The 18021-nt window shown below is 46.8% G+C and overlaps 1 protein-coding gene across 1 annotated transcript in view; it reads right to left on the bottom strand.

Annotated features, from left to right (window-relative positions):
* Positions 1 to 1978: 1978 nt before the first annotated feature.
* Positions 1979 to 18021, bottom strand: part of LOC124553240 (RNA-binding protein 25-like) — a 98615-nt gene continuing 82572 nt past the window's right edge. Inside the window, exons 2-4 of the mRNA XM_047127129.1 lie at positions 8833 to 9031; positions 8333 to 8436; positions 1979 to 1982 (exon numbers count right to left, since the gene is read on the bottom strand). Coding sequence (XP_046983085.1) covers positions 1979 to 1982; positions 8333 to 8436; positions 8833 to 9031 — 307 coding nt within the window. The remainder of the gene's footprint in view (positions 1983 to 8332; positions 8437 to 8832; positions 9032 to 18021) is intronic.

The following is an 18021-nucleotide window of genomic DNA, read 5'->3' as shown; positions in this document are numbered from 1 at the left end:
GTCTGAAAGACGATTGATGTAAGTTAATCAACAGAAACGAGACGTATTCACATAAACACTCACTACCTGAACCTGTTATGAATGCAATTAAGCCCACAGTCAGCTTTCTTGCAAACCCTCATTTATTGAGGAAATTTCTTCATCGAAAGACACAAAATGCAAATGAAAGCATCAATAATTTAATTAAGATTGGATACTCAAAAAGAACATTCTGTGGACATGAAGTACCTAAAATAGGTGTCTATGATGGAGTTTTATGTTGCAATAACGGAAATAATGGCAGAATTGAATTACTGAGGATAATTGGTTTAGATACTGGTAGTTTACAACAAAAACGTTTCACACAATCTATACTCCTCCAAATTATTCGAAAAGCACTGTATGTTCAATTATAAATAAGCTGAAATATTCATTCTAAGCCTCCAATTAGTCAGGAATTTAAATAGTGCGGTAGACTTACTTAGCCGTGGCGCGGCTCTCTGGCGCAAGACGCTATCGATGACTCCTCTGGTTGAGGTTGGCACTGTGTGCGATCGCGAGCGCCTCCTGTCGGAGTGGGGCTGACGGGGAGTGAGTACGAGTAACGAGAGTCTGGGGCGCACAGCAGGGGAGAACGGACATGGCGGCCGCACTCTGAGGCGGCAAGAGAAGAGTTGTGCACAGCCGAGAAGGGAGCGTTGAGCAAGGCGGGCGTCCGCATCGCTTTCCAGGGGACAGAGAGTTGCGGCAGTGCAGTGAGCAGACACCAGATCCGGGAGCAGTGCTCCGGTTTGTGGACGTGACGTGGATCGTACTTTGGCGCAGTATAGTTTGCTTGGTACGCATCTGCTGCTCCCTTTATGCCCACGTGTGTTGTTCTGTCCGTATGTGCATTGAAAAGGTTACGCTCCGGCTGGAACAGTGGCTTGTGCTTTACGTTCATGCACCCTGACTCATTTGTTTTGCTGCAGGCAGCTGTAACTTCAGAGATTTTTTTTCGTCGCGATTGTCTCAGCCCGGTGGTGCCTAGTACCTGAGAACAAGACAGCTAACGTGTGACCTGTTGTTTTGGTTTTTGGAGTCCTGTTTGGGCAACCTAGTTATCACGCACACAAATGTATTGCTGCCGAGTGAGGTTAGTCCTAATCTTGTGGAACTGAGCCTTCAGTGGCTGGCTCGTATACAAATTAATTAATTTAACCTTTGTGGTGTTTTTTGCTTTCAATGGTGAATTTCTTGTCATTGATTTGTGTATGTTTCGCCGTTCATAATAACTGTAAGATAGCAAGGTCTTGTAGGGATTGCGTATCGTGACTGTATTTTTGGCAACTGTTTAATTTGCTTCCTTGTTTATCGGTGGTCTGGAAGTTGGTTTGAAGGTAAATCCGTTGGTAAATCTTTACTGGACCTAACTTAACTAATCTTGCGTTGAACTAATGCCATTATTAAATCGTTTCTTGTGTGCTGTAAATTTTATTACCATAGACAAGGAGACAGGGCACATTCTGTGGTCGAGGGGTAGGCACGGTTGCTGCTTTGCGCGTGGCGTCTTGTCGCTCGCTATCATTTCCTGCGTTAGTACGGGTGGCGTGAGATTTGTTTGCTCGCGGTTGTATGGCCGCTAGTCAGCTGTGCCTGCTCCCGCATCAGGGTGTGCCGTGTTTCGTAAGGCGTACGCCGACTTTGTCACTGTTACTCGTGTGTTGCTGTCGGCCGCTTACCGAAACGTCAGTCTGTTTTAGCAGGGTGGCCACTGGGCCGTGACGATGTCGGTTGATGACCAGCGTTTTGGCGGTCGTCCGCTCTGAGTGGCTTCGGTCGCTTGGACTTGGCAGTTACCTTCTGGTTATAGGTTAAACTTGTTTATTTGCTGTAAATTCCTAAGTAGTTTGTGAGAAAAGTTGCAACTCAGCTTTTCATGATTTTACACAATTTAAGCCATTTGGTAAGGCATTTTCCTATGTGTTTTATTTAAATGAGAATTCTTTATTGGGGTTATTCACCTGTTGAAGCATAACATAAAATTTGTAACTTGGCTTTCATGATTTTACTTAATTCTTGTAAAGCAGTCCTTTATCTACGTTTTATTGATTGGTAATTCTTTATTGGGGTTATTCACTGGTTGAAGGTTAACATACGTTTGTAACCAAGTTTATGTCCTTTCTTAATTGAGATTTGTTAAGAGCCTTTATTGCTGAAAGATCATTAAAGCTTGGGTGCTTGTAATTGTGAATACTGTTTGTTGTGGACTACCCTTCCACTTTCACAGCAAAGCTGTCCTATCTACCAGTACAAACGGTAGCAGAGTGTGGTTGTTTGGGGGTACGTGTGCTAGCAGCACTATTCACAATTGCGAGCTTAGGTAGCATTAAGTTTGAAATTTGTTTGGAGCGCATACTTTCTCTTGTAAAAATGTTTCAGCCTGAGCAGACGAGCCACTCGCAGCTGAGGAGTAGCCCTGGTATCGATTATTTGCGCAGAGAGCAGCTAGCTTATGAGTTGGAGGTTCGTGGGGCTCCTTCCGATGGTGCCGTGGCCGAGTTGAGCGCGCGGTTTCGGGGCGTCTTGGACCAGCCGGTATGCGCGTCGGTGAGGTAGGTGCCGCGCTTGCGTTGTGTAGCACGTCCCTTTCAAGTGGGCAAGACAATTTGGAGTTTATGGGTGGTAGTAATCCTCGCAAAGAGATCGGTCGTATTCAAGCCCATCTCAATCACTGGGCGGGTAGACTGCAGGATTTAGAACGAGTGCCTGTTACTCCGCAGCAAAGTACTACTATTGGACAGTTAGTCAGGAAGGTAATGCAGTTGCAGACTCAACTCAATGCGGTAGGTTGCCTTGAAGAGGGCGTAGGGCATGTTGAACAGTTAGTTTACCGCAGGGGGATGATTGATCTAGCACGTGGTGGCGTTAGGACTAGTCCTTGTCCCCCTGAGCCCTTTGCTAAGCTACCTAACCCTATGCTCGTATTAGTGCACGGAATAAATAAAGTGACCTTGGATGAGCTGCCTGGAGTTGACGAAGTTCTATGGTTATTAGTACGTTTGGAAATTAAAGCTGATATATTAGAGGTGACACATCGTACTATTTTGCAGTTTCTTTATCCCTTGTATGAAGGAGTGTTGAGTTCTATCATTGGTCAAGTCTTGAAGCATGGAGAGGGAGGAGGAGGAGGATATTAGTGTTTAACGTCCCGTCGACAAAGAGGTCATTAGAGACGGAGCGCAAGCTCGGGTGAGTGAAGGATGGGGAAGGAAATCGGCCGTGCCCTTTCAAAGGAACCATCCCGGCATTTGCCTGAAGCGATTTAGGGAAATCACGGAAAACCTAAATCAGGATGGCCGGAGACGGGATTGAACCGTCGTCCTCCCGAATGCGAGTCCAGTGTACTAACCACTGCGCCACCTCGCTCGGTCATGGAGAGGGCTCGTTGTACTTGCGTAGGAGGATTATTGATACTCGCTTGACCAAACGCATGAGAGCAGATTTAGTTAACCAGTAATACCGCCGGGTTCAGAGGTCGACTGACACACTCCAGCAGTATATTGAGGGTGTTAAGGTTGCCATTCGAGCTCTGAATCTAGTTCTTGTTGAAGGAGAGATAGACATTATTTTGGAAGGTATTAGGCCCAAGGATAGGTCACGAATAATGTTTGCCAATAAGCCCACGTCCTTGTGGGATCTAGATAGCCTCGTGTTGGCCATTGAAGGATTGCGTTATGCTGACAGTAGGCGTGGTGGGGCAAGTCATGCGGGGGCGCAGACCTGTGTAGGAGAATACGTCGGGAGTTGAAATGTAAGTTCCGGAAACCCCGTGGCCAATTTATGTAACCGTCAGCTTAACAGAGGTGGGGGATCGGGGATGGCAGGTACAAAAGGCGCTTGTTTCCGTTGTGGTGCTTTGAATCATTTGGTGCGTGAATGTCCTGAGGAGAGGAAGCCGCGTCCAAGCAGAGCAGCTGACGCCAAGTTTTGGGAGGTACTGGACGCGATGAGCCACCTTTGAGGTCTTGCAAACGGATAAGGGCCGTGTTCGGTCAGTCCTTGCCGTTGATCTGTACCTCCCTTAACCACGAACCAGTCTGCGCCTTGTCGGATTCAGGAAGTAGTGTTTCTTTGATGGATTACCAGTGGTATCTGGATAATAAAGAGAAGTGTCGCTTACCGTCCTTGCCATTTGCCCTACAGGGATGTCGTGCTGTCAATGGACAGATGTTACCTCTAGTACGCTGCTGTAGGGGGAGTGTGTCTGTAGGTGATTTTTCCTGGCCTATCGAATTGTTGGTGGCTAAGAATCTTGCTGTTCGTCTGTTGCTCGGATGTGATTGGATCCAGTGTACCGGCATGATTTTGAATTACACTGCTAAGATTTTCTTTAATTTTTGTCCTAATAGGGAGTTTTCGTTGTGCTCTTGCCAGAGGGTATCGGGTGTTAATAAGGTTTTGGTGCTGATTCCGGCTTTGGTGTCTGTCATCTGGAGAATGGGGAGCGAGAAAGCATTTTGGGGCTCTTGCGCCAGTTCCCTGATGTGTTAACTGATGAGTTAGGTTTGACTGACCGTATGTTATAAGATACTGATGTTCCTGTTAGGCTGCTGCCTTATCGTCTGTCACCTCCTTAGATGGATGCTTTGCGCCGTATTATAGATAAAATGTTAGAATGGGGAAATTAGACCATCCACTTCTGCCAATTCGTCGCCCATGTTCCTGGTCCCTAAGGGGGATTCAGGCTACAGGCCAGTTGTTGATTATAGGCAGTTTAATCAGAAGGTAGTTTTGGAATCGGTGCCATTGCCAGACCTACATCACTGCTTTACTTGGTTTGTGGGGGCAACGATCTTCACTTTACTCTACTTGAACCAGGCATACTACCAGATTCCTCTTGCTGAGCAGTCTAAACCAGTCACTGCTTTTTGCACTGACTGGAAATTATTCGAGTTCAATAGAGTCCCTTTTGGTTTGTCTGCCGGTGCTGCCGTCCTTTCTAGGTTGTTGGATAATGTCTTAGGCGATGTTCAGCATAAATTTGTTTACAATTATCTTGACGACATGGTAATATTTAGTTTTGAGGAGCATCTTCGACACCTCGAACAGGTCCTTCCATGGTGTAGTGCGGGCCTTACCGTCAAACCATCTAAGATTAAGTTAGCATCCAAGGAGATTTCATTCCTCGGGCACTTGGTGTTGGCCGGTGGAGTCCGTATTGATCAAAACAGGACTAAGGACCTTCAAAAACTTCCTCCTCCAAAGGATAGACGGGCAATTGCTCGCTTTATTGGAATGGCGAACTTCTTTAGGAAGTTCGTACCCCAATTCGCTCAGTTGGCTGCGCCCTTGAATCTTCTGCGCAAGAAAAATCGAGCATTTCAGTGGGGTTAGTCCCAGCAGTCAGCATTTGAGGCAATCAAGTCTGCTCTGGTGAACTCACCTGTTCTTCCTGTCCCCCTTTTCGTAAGGCCTTCGTAGTTCACTGATGCTTAGAGGTCTCTCTCTCTGACGGTCCTCTCCCCCCCTCTCTCTCTGTCTCCTGTCTCTGTCTCCTGCCCCTGTCTCTGTCTCCTGCCCCTGTCTCTGTCTCTCCTGCCCCTGTCTCTGTCTCTCCTGCCCCTCTCTCTGTCTCTCCTGCCCCTCTCTCTGTCTCTCCTGCCCCTCTCTCTGTCTCTCCTGCCCCTCTCTCTGTCTCTCCTGCCCCTCTCTCTGTCTCTCCTGCCCCTCTCTCTGTCTCTCCTGCCCCTCTCTCTGTCTCTCCTGCCCCTCTCTCTGTCTCTCCTGCCCCTCTCTCTGTCTCTCCTGCCCCTCTCTCTGTCTCTCCTGCCCCTCTCTCTGTCTCTCCTGCCCCTCTCTCTGTCTCTCCTGCCCCTCTCTCTGTCTCTCCTGCCCCTCTCTCTGTCTCTCCTGCCCCTCTCTCTGTCTCTCCTGCCCCTCTCTCTGTCTCTCCTGCCCCTCTCTCTGTCTCTCCTGCCCCTCTCTCTGTCTCTCCTGCCCCTCTCTCTGTCTCTCCTGCCCCTCTCTCTGTCTCTCCTGCCCCTCTCTCTGTCTCTCCTGCCCCTCTCTCTGTCTCTCCTGCCCCTCTCTCTGTCTCTCCTGCCCCTCTCTCTGTCTCTCCTGCCCCTCTCTCTGTCTCTCCTGCCCCTCTCTCTGTCTCTCCTGCCCCTCTCTCTGTCTCTCCTGCCCCTCTCTCTGTCTCTCCTGCCCCTCTCTCTGTCTCTCCTGCCCCTCTCTCTGTCTCTCCTGCCCCTCTCTCTGTCTCTCCTGCCCCTCTCTCTGTCTCTCCTGCCCCTCTCTCTGTCTCTCCTGCCCCTCTCTCTGTCTCTCCTGCCCCTCTCTCTGTCTCTCCTGCCCCTCTCTCTGTCTCTCCTGCCCCTCTCTCTGTCTCTCCTGCCCCTCTCTCTGTCTCTCCTGCCCCTCTCTCTGTCTCTCCTGCCCCTCTCTCTGTCTCTCCTGCCCCTCTCTCTGTCTCTCCTGCCCCTCTCTCTGTCTCTCCTGCCCCTCTCTCTGTCTCTCCTGCCCCTCTCTCTGTCTCTCCTGCCCCTCTCTCTGTCTCTCCTGCCCCTCTCTCTGTCTCTCCTGCCCCTCTCTCTGTCTCTCCTGCCCCTCTCTCTGTCTCTCCTGCCCCTCTCTCTGTCTCTCCTGCCCCTCTCTCTGTCTCTCCTGCCCCTCTCTCTGTCTCTCCTGCCCCTCTCTCTGTCTCTCCTGCCCCTCTCTCTGTCTCTCCTGCCCCTCTCTCTGTCTCTCCTGCCCCTCTCTCTGTCTCTCCTGCCCCTCTCTCTGTCTCTCCTGCCCCTCTCTCTGTCTCTCCTGCCCCTCTCTCTGTCTCTCCTGCCCCTCTCTCTGTCTCTCCTGCCCCTCTCTCTGTCTCTCCTGCCCCTCTCTCTGTCTCTCCTGCCCCTCTCTCTGTCTCTCCTGCCCCTCTCTCTGTCTCTCCTGCCCCTCTCTCTGTCTCTCCTGCCCCTCTCTCTGTCTCTCCTGCCCCTCTCTCTGTCTCTCCTGCCCCTCTCTCTGTCTCTCCTGCCCCTCTCTCTGTCTCTCCTGCCCCTCTCTCTGTCTCTCCTGCCCCTCTCTCTGTCTCTCCTGCCCCTCTCTCTGTCTCTCCTGCCCCTCTCTCTGTCTCTCCTGCCCCTCTCTCTGTCTCTCCTGCCCCTCTCTCTGTCTCTCCTGCCCCTCTCTCTGTCTCTCCTGCCCCTCTCTCTGTCTCTCCTGCCCCTCTCTCTGTCTCTCCTGCCCCTCTCTCTGTCTCTCCTGCCCCTCTCTCTGTCTCTCCTGCCCCTCTCTCTGTCTCTCCTGCCCCTCTCTCTGTCTCTCCTGCCCCTCTCTCTGTCTCTCCTGCCCCTCTCTCTGTCTCTCCTGCCCCTCTCTCTGTCTCTCCTGCCCCTCTCTCTGTCTCTCCTGCCCCTCTCTCTGTCTCTCCTGCCCCTCTCTCTGTCTCTCCTGCCCCTCTCTCTGTCTCTCCTGCCCCTCTCTCTGTCTCTCCTGCCCCTCTCTCTGTCTCTCCTGCCCCTCTCTCTGTCTCTCCTGCCCCTCTCTCTGTCTCTCCTGCCCCTCTCTCTGTCTCTCCTGCCCCTCTCTCTGTCTCTCCTGCCCCTCTCTCTGTCTCTCCTGCCCCTCTCTCTGTCTCTCCTGCCCCTCTCTCTGTCTCTCCTGCCCCTCTCTCTGTCTCTCCTGCCCCTCTCTCTGTCTCTCCTGCCCCTCTCTCTGTCTCTCCTGCCCCTCTCTCTGTCTCTCCTGCCCCTCTCTCTGTCTCTCCTGCCCCTCTCTCTGTCTCTCCTGCCCCTCTCTCTGTCTCTCCTGCCCCTCTCTCTGTCTCTCCTGCCCCTCTCTCTGTCTCTCCTGCCCCTCTCTCTGTCTCTCCTGCCCCTCTCTCTGTCTCTCCTGCCCCTCTCTCTGTCTCTCCTGCCCCTCTCTCTGTCTCTCCTGCCCCTCTCTCTGTCTCTCCTGCCCCTCTCTCTGTCTCTCCTGCCCCTCTCTCTGTCTCTCCTGCCCCTCTCTCTGTCTCTCCTGCCCCTCTCTCTGTCTCTCCTGCCCCTCTCTCTGTCTCTCCTGCCCCTCTCTCTGTCTCTCCTGCCCCTCTCTCTGTCTCTCCTGCCCCTCTCTCTGTCTCTCCTGCCCCTCTCTCTGTCTCTCCTGCCCCTCTCTCTGTCTCTCCTGCCCCTCTCTCTGTCTCTCCTGCCCCTCTCTCTGTCTCTCCTGCCCCTCTCTCTGTCTCTCCTGCCCCTCTCTCTGTCTCTCCTGCCCCTCTCTCTGTCTCTCCTGCCCCTCTCTCTGTCTCTCCTGCCCCTCTCTCTGTCTCTCCTGCCCCTCTCTCTGTCTCTCCTGCCCCTCTCTCTGTCTCTCCTGCCCCTCTCTCTGTCTCTCCTGCCCCTCTCTCTGTCTCTCCTGCCCCTCTCTCTCTCTCTCTCTCTCTCTCTCTCTCTCTCTCTCTCTCTCTGTCTCTCCTGCCCCTCTCTCTCTCTCTCTCTCTCTCTGTCTCTCCTGCCCCTCTCTCTCTCTCTCTCTCTCTGTCTCTCCTGCCCCTCTCTCTCTCTCTCTCTCTCTGTCTCTCCTGCCCCTCTCTCTCTCTCTCTCTCTCTGTCTCTCCTGCCCCTCTCTCTCTCTCTCTCTCTCTGTCTCTCCTGCCCCTCTCTCTCTCTCTCTCTCTCTGTCTCTCCTGCCCCTCTCTCTCTCTCTCTCTCTCTGTCTCTCCTGCCCCTCTCTCTCTCTCTCTCTCTGTCTCTCCTGCCCCTCTCTCTCTCTCTCTCTCTCTGTCTCTCCTGCCCCTCTCTCTCTCTCTCTCTCTCTGTCTCTCCTGCCCCTCTCTCTCTCTCTCTCTCTCTGTCTCTCCTGCCCCTCTCTCTCTCTCTCTCTCTCTGTCTCTCCTGCCCCTCTCTCTCTCTCTCTCTCTCTGTCTCTCCTGCCCCTCTCTCTCTCTCTCTCTCTCTGTCTCTCCTGCCCCTCTCTCTCTCTCTCTCTCTCTGTCTCTCCTGCCCCTCTCTCTCTCTCTCTCTCTCTGTCTCTCCTGCCCCTCTCTCTCTCTCTCTCTCTCTGTCTCTCCTGCCCCTCTCTCTCTCTCTCTCTCTGTCTCTCCTGCCCCTCTCTCTCTCTCTCTCTCTGTCTCTCCTGCCCCTCTCTCTCTCTCTCTCTCTGTCTCTCCTGCCCCTCTCTCTGTCTGTCTCTCCTGCCCCTCTCTCTGTCTGTCTCTCCTGCCCCTCTCTCTGTCTGTCTCTCCTGCCCCTCTCTCTGTCTGTCTCTCCTGCCCCTCTCTCTGTCTGTCTCTCCTGCCCCTCTCTCTGTCTGTCTCTCCTGCCCCTCTCTCTGTCTGTCTCTCCTGCCCCTCTCTCTCTCTGTCTCTCCTGCCCCTCTCTCTCTCTGTCTCTCCTGCCCCTCTCTCTCTCTGTCTCTCCTGCCCCTCTCTCTCTCTGTCTCTCCTGCCCCTCTCTCTCTCTGTCTCTCCTGCCCCTCTCTCTCTCTGTCTCTCCTGCCCCTCTCTCTCTCTGTCTCTCCTGCCCCTCTCTCTCTCTGTCTCTCCTGCCCCTCTCTCTGTCTCTCCTGCCCCTCTCTCTGTCTCTCCTGCCCCTCTCTCTGTCTCTCCTGCCCCTCTCTCTGTCTCTCCTGCCCCTCTCTCTGTCTCTCCTGCCCCTCTCTCTGTCTCTCCTGCCCCTCTCTCTCTCTCTCTCCTGCCCCCCCCCCCACTCTGTCTGTCTACCTCTCTCTCCTGCCCACCCCCTCTGATGTCACACACCGTCGGCCCTGCTCTGGCCTTCGGGATACAGTTTCGATGTCTACAAACTGCCTGCTGTTTGTTGCTTTAATTTGGGACACCTGTGTATTTCGAACACAGCAGACTGGCCTTGCTGTGCTGAATCTATATGGAAGGTGTGGCTCCAACATAAACCACGTGACTGTTGGCAAAACGTGGCGGGATTTCAAAACAGCGGCTTCCCTTGCTATGTTTGTATCATATTTTCCCCACATTTATCAATTTACTGCCACACGCTTCCAACAAAAATTACATTTTTATTTGCGAAAAATTGTGCCAGAGCTATATTTGACCTGGATTTGTTCACAGTACCATTTATAAAATCTAACAAATACATCGAACGCCTCTCTGGTGGGCAGTGGGACGAAACTACTATAAACTATCAGTTAAAGTAAAACGTCATTAAAATTCTTTTAAACAGTAAGAAGGGGCTGATGTCAAAACTTTAAACATTGGAGTCTCCGCATTTTGAGCTCTAGTTACTTATAAAAGAAAATGGGATATAGGAATTATGGCAACTATAGGTGGCAAAATCGTCGACTTTAGGAGCAGGTCCATTTTAGAGTATCATTTTTAGGTGGACTTCAAAGGTTCAGTTCCCACTATTTTTACAAAAGTTTAAACTATCAGCTTAAAAAATTATATTTTAGATGAAAGGTGAGACTTTGAAGTTTCAGAAAATAATTTTGGAGCCTACATTTATTTAATAGTATTAGAAGGTAGAAAAAAATTCTCTTCATGTGTCGGCTATAGGTGCTCTTACCTTATTATAACCTCTCTTGTATATACAAATCCTTGGTATCTGTGGGATATTAAGTGCCTCAAAATGAATAATGAATACACCAAAGTGAATATTGTGCACCGTAGTAAAAGCTGTCAATTATGACTCAAGAAACACCTATAAACTTTCAACTGCAACAGTCGTTACAGCTCTCAATTTAACCAGGGCAGGCCATAAATTAAAAGTTCCAAGGGACTATGCAATGATTTTAATTTTTTACAGGTATTTCTTCACAGTTGATGAGAACAATCTCAAGAAAAGCTCTTTTCAAGGTTAAAACACTTTTGTCAATTTCTGTCTTAAGATAGTCATTCCGTGGGGAAACTGCAAAATAATTCCCACAATGAACTGTAACAGTATATAATTTTATAAGAAAACTATCTAAGGGATACTTTCCACTCCGAATATTGCAAAACTGTACTGACGCTCATCCAGATTAAGAGCTATTTTCCAGGGCACAAACACGTTACAGCTCATCTGCCGAAACAAAAACTGTCTGCTTACATTTGACAGTCTCTCAGTACAATAAGAATAGGGGCTCTTATTTTAGAAAAATGCCTGTATAGTGATCTGATTTTGTTCTGACACTGTGTGGGATCATGAGAACATTTTTCCTTGCCTCTGCATAATAATCATGTGAGCATAAACTAAATAAAACTCCCCATTAATTACATATTGATATTTATCATTGCAGTTTGTGAACAATTTGAATAGCTTACTACAAATCCAGTAGAAGACAATTAGTCAACCTAGAGCTTAAAAACTTACTTTTTAACAGAAATTTTAGGCTTACCTTAGGAGTAACCTTAAAAGATAGGAAAAGTTGTTCTTACACTGAAAAGGGAGGTGTTTTCTGCAGAGTTTATAAACTGCCAATGCCATGCACAATTTCACATTTTCATGAAGTTTAGTACCAAATTTTGGAAACTGTTGCATATGAATGAAATACACAGACCTGTACTTGCTTCACTCAAACACCATTCTGAATTTTTTATTGCAAGCTCATGCGACAAATCATTAATACCTGGTGTCTGTAGTGGACGTATTTTGCCAGAGGTGAACACTATCCATTGCAGTAACAACTGAGATAATAGAAATACTTTTGTGCTTGACACTCCAATGATATTTACAAGCACGCACTGCCAACACCATGCACAATGCCGTGTTTTCACTAAGTTCCATAGCAAATTTTGAAAGCTGTTGCATATGAATGAAATACATGTACCTCTACATGCTTCACTCAGAGCCTACTGAATTTTGTATTACAATCTCATCTGTCAAATCCTTACTACCTGGTGGCTATTACGTGTCTATAGCAGACACATTTTATCGGAGTGAACACTATCCATTGCACCAACTACAGTTGCCTAAGAATCAAGAAACTGGTTTAAACTTTTAAGTGAAACAACTATTGGGGGTTTGAATTTCTATGGATAACAAGAAAAGTACATGTTGATTCTTCCAAGTGCTTTTCTCATTTTAAATTTATTACACATTTTTCCCAGTTGCTGCAAGTATTCTAAGAAAGCTAACATCTCTTGGGAAAAAATAGATATGCAGAAACAATTAACTCAATACTTTATTTCACAACATTATTTTATTTCTTACAAAATTTTATTTCACATTTTCTTTCTTACAACACAATATTTTCCAACAGATTTATTTCTTAAGCCCATATTCTAAGAGGGCAGAACAATGTTTAACAGATAAAATGATACTAAAATGTAGACTTTCACGGCCGGAAATATCATGTCCATTATAATTATACGGGCTGTTATGCCGTGGTCGGTTGATGAATTCTGTGGTGATTCCAAACGTTTCGTCTCCGACTGCGGGAGACATCTTCAAGGGGGTCCGTAGCTCAATGGAAGGTCCAACACACCCACTGGCTCGGTACTGACTGCCGCTAAATTCCGTGTCCGCGCACTCCCACGCCGCGGCGTGACGTCACGTGTTTTGAAAACGTCAGTGCAATTGGCCGCTGTCCGTCGCCGTCGATCGCCGTTGCGGAGGAGATGTCTAGAGAAGTGCGACGCCTGGAAGGACTCCAGAAGAAGAGAGTGCATCTTTTGTGTTCCCTCACATTCCTGCTTGTTGCAGAGCCGTCGGCGTTATACCGAAGTTTCTGAAGATAAAGCGACTGTTCTATTCGGGAAAGGCACAACGCATTTTCAAACGGACTGAGGAGGCCTTACTACGAGAGCGCATTTAGCAGACCCGACGGGACTAGGCAAGCACAAACTGTAAGTCAATGTCTCTCCATATTACGATCAGTAATAAACTGTGCAGCGGTGACTGGGATAAAATAGACTACTGCATGATACCATGGGGAAGCGTATGTTGACAACGTCTAGTAGACAGAAGAAGTTTGATAATTTGCTATCTAATCAGACTGTTCGGCATTTAGACGTTTCCTGGACCGTTATCAATTTGTCCAAACGTTCGTTATCTGACGATGAGACATATGTACTTGCCAAGAGAGGAAATTTTGCTGTTAGTCCGCGTTTTGGGCCCACAGAAGAAATTATAGCCAGTGTAGAAGCAGGAATTCGCAGTGTGGCTTCTGTAACAGCTGAAGAAATCCGTATAGAAACAGTAAGAATATTAGCTAATGCAAAACCGCCGAAAAGTAATACAACTGTGGGTGAGAGAAGAGCTTTAAAACTCCTGAATGACGACGATAGTATTTTGGTTCTCCCAGCTGACAAAGGAAGCGCAACGGTGATTATGGATGTGGCCGACTATCGGAGTAAAATTACTGATCTACTGGATCCGCAAGCATATAGGAAGCTGAATAAGGACCCCACTAACAGCGTTCTCAGAACTGTGTCGCGGTTAATAAAAAAGTCGTCCATTGAAGAGTGTACAGAAAGGTCTCTGCAATTCGGTTGCGCTACCACCGAGGCTTTATGGATTGCCCAAAATTCATAAAGAAAATGTGCCGTTAAGACCGATACCAAGTGCCATTGGTTCGCCCACCTACTCGTTAGCCAAATTTTTGACTACGCTGCTGAAACCACATGTGGGCCGTTCGGACTCTTATATAAAGAATTCGACACATTTCATCAGCAGATTGAATGGCATAGTGGTCCAGCTATAGGACATACTGGTCAGCTTCGATGTGGTATCGCTGTTTACCATGGTTCCACTTACTGATGTATTGGAACAGCTGGATCGAATTTTTCCTGCTGATATTTCAGAACTGTTTAAGTGTTGTTTGACGACCACATACTTAAAGTGGAATGAACAGTTTTATGTGCAAACGGATGGCGTGGCTATGGGAAGCCCCCTAAGTCCCGTAATTGCAAACTTCTTTATGGAGAAATTCGAAGAACAGGTCTTCGGTACTGCCAGCAAAAAACCAAATGTATGGTTCCGATACGTGGATGACAGGTTTGTGCTGTGGAGACATGGTAGGGAGGAACTAAGCCGGTTCCACGAACATCTGAACAGTATAAACTCGAGAATTCAGTTTACAGTGGAGGAGGAGGTAGACGGCAAGTTACATTTCCTCGATGTGCTTGTTTTCTGAAACGAAAATGGTAGTTTGGGCCACTCAGTATACCGCAAACCCACGCACACGGACCGTTATTTGCACCAGGATTCGAACCACCACCCACAACAGAAGCGGGGTGTTATCAAGACGTTAGCGGACAGAGCTAGAAACATTTGTGAACCTGAGTTGCTCAACGCTGAGATGGAACATCTCCACAATGCACTAATGAAGAACGGATATTCGTCCGCCGAAATAAAACGTGCGTTGAGGCAGCCACGCAGAAATCATACTGACGTACAGGCTACTGCAAGATCTAAGGGTTTCCTGCCGTTTGTTAAAAATGTGACGGAAATAATAGGGAGGATCTTGACGAAGCGGAATATCACCGTAATTTACAAGCCCACCAGGAAGATACAGGAATACCTTAAGCCTGCCAAGGACGCTCGCAAACCACTGGCAAAAGCTGGAGTGTATAGGATCCCATGCAGCTGTGGTAATGTTTATGTGGGTACCACTAAAAGAACTGTTTCTAAACGTTTGGAAGAGCATAAGGGAAACTGCAGAAGAGGAGAAACGGATCGATCAGCTGTTGCGGAGCATGCTTTCCAGCCATGGAACCACAATATTCGTTTCGAGGAGACGCAAGTACTAGCGGCCACAAGCGGATTTTACGAAAGGCTCTACAGGGAGGCAATCGAAATCGCTAAAAACCCAAATAATTTCAACCGTAAGGAGGAGGGTGTGAAATTAAACGGCATATGGATGCCGGTGTTAAAGAAGATGTGTACCACCCGCCCACTACTGGGTGATGGCAACGGCGATAGACGGCGACGGACAGCGGCCAATTGCACTGACGTTTTCAAAACACGTGACGTCACGCCTCGGCGTGGGAGCGCGCGGACACGGAATTTAGCGGCAGTCAGTAGCGAGCCAGCGGGTGTGTTGGACCTTCCATTGAGCTACGGACCCCCTTGAAGATGTCTCCCACAGTCGGAGACGAAACGTTGGGAATCGACACAGAATTCATCAACCGAGCACGGCATAACAGCCCGGATAATTATAATGGACAAGATAAAAAGATATAGAAGACACTGACAAGAGAGTAAATCTAGTAAAAATATAAGGGCCCAAACAAATTAACACAACATACAGATCTAGAAGAAACAAAAAATAAAAAGTACATAAATATATATTCTGTTAAGAGAAAAAGTATATCTCGGTTTACATAAAAGAAATGAATCCAATTGTTATGAAAACAGAACTCCAAACATATACTGAAAAAGGCTTTGTGGATGCAATATGGGCACTTAGAAAGGCTAAGAACTCCAGGTACCTCTGTCTGTACTTTGTGTAGACATCAAGGTTCAAACATTAATAATAATAATAAACATCACCTTCGCAATTATTAACTCTAATGTAATAGGGATCAGGCATAGAATATTTAATGTCCCTTAAACAACACAGTTTTTGTGTATAAACTCCTCACACAACCTTTCTGGAATGTTTCTGTCAGTCTTTCCAAAATGGTGATTTCTAATTTTAAAATACTCAAATAAAATTGATTTAATTACAGCATTTCTGTGATTTTCTGTGGACTCAAAGGCCATAATATGTTCGTCGATGGACTGAAAAACGCTACAATCAACATCTTCCATAGCACATGAAACAAGAACAAGCATAACATTTTTCTTTTGCAACATTCCCTTCGCCTGGTGCAACCCCATGAGCTTGCTCTGCTGCTTTGCAATTTTTAATAACGTCAGCAGAAGTCGTAGCCAAACCTCCCATATTCTTTCTTCTGATTAGTCCAATGTCACTGTCCACTGCCCCACATAAGGAATTTGCACATTCTACACAATGTACTGACTTAGTCAATTTACGCACAATGAATCCTTCTATGTATGCAACAACATTCCGTACATAATTTGACAGCTGTTCAAATGAGACAGCAGGAATGCTGTATGAGTGATCATGAGAGACTGATGCAACATCTAGGCCTAACTTTTCTGAATTACAATTGATAACTCATCTAAATGGGTTAGATTGCGTCACATCCAGTCCGGAAGATGCACTGAGAATGGGACAATCTGCAGTATCCAAAGTAGAGCCAAATTCTGACCCTCTTACCTGCTGATGGATAAGCAATAGTTTGTAGGCTGCTTTGAATTGAGCTGCTGTCGGGTTGTTGTTACCATCACATCTTCTGATTGAGCTGAAAAATGTGTCTATGTGGTCCTGTAGCAATTGATATGTAAGCAAGAAACTTAGTTTTGGTTGAGCTGTTTATGACAGAAAAATATAATTTTCTTAGGTTCTGTATACATACAAGAAAGACAAGGAAACCAGTCTTTCTGTTAGTATACAAAATAGATAGCCCATTAGCCTCGAGTCTCAGCTCCTGAATATATTTTTCCACTTCATCAAGAAATGGTAAAATATGGCGAGCTGTCTGCATTGACAGAAGTGATTTATACCCTTTGGACAGGAGATTCCTACTACTGAAACAATCAAAAAGGTTGTTCACTGTCCTTATAAATTTAACTGTATGTTAACAGTCTTTAAAGTCAGCTAGCTGCAAATCTTTGTCAAGGGATTCTAGGGAATTAACTACACTACCACTAAATGTTTGCACAGGAAACCTTACATTCGTTTTATGACGATACCACTGAACGTGTTTTGTTCTTACTTTTGTAGCAGTCAGAAGCTTCTCCATTTTTTTGCAGCTCATGTAATTTTAATACATAAATCCCATTTTATTGGATTTCTACTTACATAAGAAATGACACCTTTACCAGCTAATGCATTGCGTATTAACTTGAACATGTGACATGGCTCAAGGAATATGCAAACATCATCCTTACAGGGTGTTTAAAAAAGATTTCATTCTGCACGTTGAAAGACAGGTCCCTAGCTTGTCTACGATTGCAGTGTTTACGTGAGCACCATCAAAAGTAACAGAAATTACTTCTACTCCAGCATCATATTCAAATTTCAATGCCTCCTTAAGTAGGTTCGATTTTTCAACAGCACATAGGCCATTGACTAAAAAGTATATACAATTGGAATGTTCCATGAACCATTAACAGCAGTGAAAATGAACGTTAATGCCTCATTTGCAACAGGCAGATTGTCATTGTCAAGATCTGTACCATAATCTATGTAACCAATAAACTTATTTCCACGAATTTCAACATGCTTCCTTATGGCAATCTCATCAAATGACAGGGTACAAAGCAATTTCTTACCTTTACTAATGAGTTCCTGACTCTTTATTCTAAGCGCTATTGCTGCTTCTGTACTGAAACCAGGACCCCCACCAACAACACTGTACCACTTTCTTAAAGTTCGTGGACAGGCAGTGATGTTTTAAAATTTTTCCTTACATAGCTATATGCCTTGCTACTGTGAAAATTTAGTGTTAGAGCAAATGTCCGAAGAGCTGCTGAATACTTATTTGCTTCTTTACCTTTACTGGCACGTTGGAGCAACTGTGAAGTACCAGGTGGCAGCATCTGATAGCGAAAAGCCACAATCATTTAAGCATAAGTATTCCAACCTGCAATCAGTCATACAGTTTAATAACGACAGGCATTCTAAATGTACTTGCCTTTAGTAAATTAGCCAGGGATTCATTTATAACACGATTATTTTCAAGATTATTTATCAAATATTTGAAAGACAAGACTTCCTTCTTCATCCCACGAGATGACCGCTGCAAGTTCTTTAACTTTCTGGCTTTGATGCTAATCTGCCGTGTTGCAACACCTACCACATTTTCTGCTATGCCAAGAGTACACAAATCGCTATTCGAAAAGTCCCCAATATACCTGGAACTTTTGTTTTTCGCGGCTTCGTTTCCATATCGCATAAAGGCACTGTAAACAAAACAAAAATGCATGTTTTGAGGTATAATTTGTAGGGGAACCATGTCCGAAGTGACACTTAATGTAACATGTTACAGTTCTATTCTAATACAATATTTTAGTAACTCGCAGTTATCACAGACATTCTAACAACATTCAGACTTACAGGCAT

This window comes from Schistocerca americana, chromosome 11, assembly GCF_021461395.2.
Source record: "Schistocerca americana isolate TAMUIC-IGC-003095 chromosome 11, iqSchAmer2.1, whole genome shotgun sequence".
Classification (NCBI taxonomy): Eukaryota; Metazoa; Arthropoda; class Insecta; order Orthoptera; family Acrididae; genus Schistocerca; species Schistocerca americana.
This window is presented reverse-complemented; position numbering and strand designations above follow the sequence as displayed.